Raw genomic sequence first — 2,002 nt, forward strand, 5'->3', positions numbered from 1 at the left:
TCTCTTTGACCTGTAAACAGAACTGAGTCCTCTCATCTCTTCATCTTACTCTACTTTTCCCCCAGGACCAAAGCACCCAAGATGCATCACCTTTTTAGTCCATGCATATCACGACTGCTGACAGATTACACTGAAAAAGAACACACTAGAAACATAAGGAAGAAGCTACAGAATGTGCTAGATTTTGGCCAAAAGAACAAAGAAAGCCAAATAAAAATGGGAGGAATGTATTTTCACAAGACATAAATTGTTTCCACTGAGAGCTTCTACTTCTAAATTCAGTCAAACATAAGAATCTTTACAAGTAACAAATACATTATCAGACTTTGAGAGGAAATAAAGAATTAACCCTTTATCTCTGCAGTTTACAATGAAGATGTGAAGGAACATGCAACCTCATAAGTCTTGGCTTGTCTCTACACATAATAATTCCATGAATGACATGAGTCATGTTCCACAGGTTAGAATTATAGAGGATGATGAGCATACAGACAGTTTCATTCAACAAAAGAGTTTGTATTTAAGAAATCACACATTCTGCCTTGATGGTGATTCATGCCTATAACTCTAGATCACTAGGGGTGCAGGAGAAGAGTTCAAGGCCAACCTCAGCTTCACAAGTTGTCCAAGGCCAGCTTGGGTTACCTGAAATCCCATCTCATAAAATAAAAACAAAACAAAAAAAAAAAGGGAAATCACTGTGTGTGTGACTGCTTTCACTCATCCTGATAAAATCTAAAGTAAGTCATGCTTCCTTCCTAATTTGTTCTTAACGTTAGTTTGGATGCTTTTGTACTCTAGAAGTACCTAGGTGTGTGGTGATTATCAACAATAGAAGACCTGCCTGTGGTCCCTAAAAGAGTGATCTCAGAACACTCAGCAGCCAGTCTCTTCCTCTTCAGAGTCTGTGCTCAGCTCCCCCTGCGGTTTCTGTCACTGTGTCACTCAGAGCACAGTAGTACACAGCCGAGTCGGACTCTTGCACTGAGGCTTTCTGCAAGTGGAAGGATTTGGTTTCCTCATCATGTGTGGCTTCAAACCCTCTGCTGCTTCCCTTGTCATTAGCCTTTGAGACTCTAAAGAGGAGCTGTGGACCTTCTCCAGGAAACTGCACATACCAGAACAGGGAGGGGTACTGTTTAGTTTCATAGGAACAATTCACAGTCATAGAACTCCCTTTAGAGAGTGTCACTTGGCCTTCTGTTTGAGTAACCGAGTCTCCATTGCTTTCTCCTAAAAAGAGAAATTAATAACAGTTCAGTACAGCTATGATCTGGGTTCTGCTTCATAGGAAAAAGAGTTTTAAAAGTTTACATCAATAGCATGGGGCAAGACAGAAGCTCAATGAGTCATTCCACTTACCAAGCACTAAGAAGAGTATAATCATCAGGCCAAGGAAGGAGTTCATTTTCTGAGCTACTGGATGATGTGGACCCTAACCTTTTACGTTAGGAAAGATTACAGTTATAGTGAAAAGATGATTGTGAGCTCAGAATTAAACAGGAAATGGCTATGTGTTGGGTAGACACACCGCATACACATGTGGGCAATGTGTGAACCTTGGAAGATTGTTGACCTATATTCTCAGAAGTCAATGACAGTGTGCTGTTCTTGGCTCTTTTATTTTGCCTACGACACCTGTAGCTATGGGATGGTATTTCTGTAATTCTGAATAGTAGTTGTGACAGGTTTAATTGCACCTTGTGTGTTGTATTACCTGGTAATACATTTCCATGTCATTTCTAAGTGTCTCATGTAGCCAGTTTTGTACATGTTGTAATCCACTGGAAAAAAAAAATGACACAAGCAAGGAATGTTAACACATATTTAACCACTACCAAATTACTTTTGAGGAAAGAAACAAACTTTCTCAATTGTGTTATCCCCATACTTGGACAAATGGAATAAGCCTAAAAAAATAGCTAAAATATTTATTTAATTAATACATGAATGAATGTTATATTGTTAAAGGAATGCCACTACTTAAAATACCATTTTTTTT

The 2,002-nt window shown here is 38.8% G+C and overlaps 1 gene segment (V, D, J or C); it reads right to left on the bottom strand.

The window, feature by feature from the left end:
- Positions 1 to 898: 898 nt before the first annotated feature.
- On the bottom strand, positions 899 to 1,408 carry LOC132656351 (T cell receptor alpha variable 9-1-like). The segment is given in 2 exon segments: positions 899 to 1,233; positions 1,363 to 1,408. Coding segments are annotated over 2 exon segments (381 nt in total).
- Between the last annotated feature and the right edge of the window lie 594 nt (positions 1,409 to 2,002).

This window comes from Meriones unguiculatus, chromosome 9 (assembly GCF_030254825.1).
Source record: "Meriones unguiculatus strain TT.TT164.6M chromosome 9, Bangor_MerUng_6.1, whole genome shotgun sequence".
Taxonomy (NCBI): Eukaryota; Metazoa; Chordata; class Mammalia; order Rodentia; family Muridae; genus Meriones; species Meriones unguiculatus.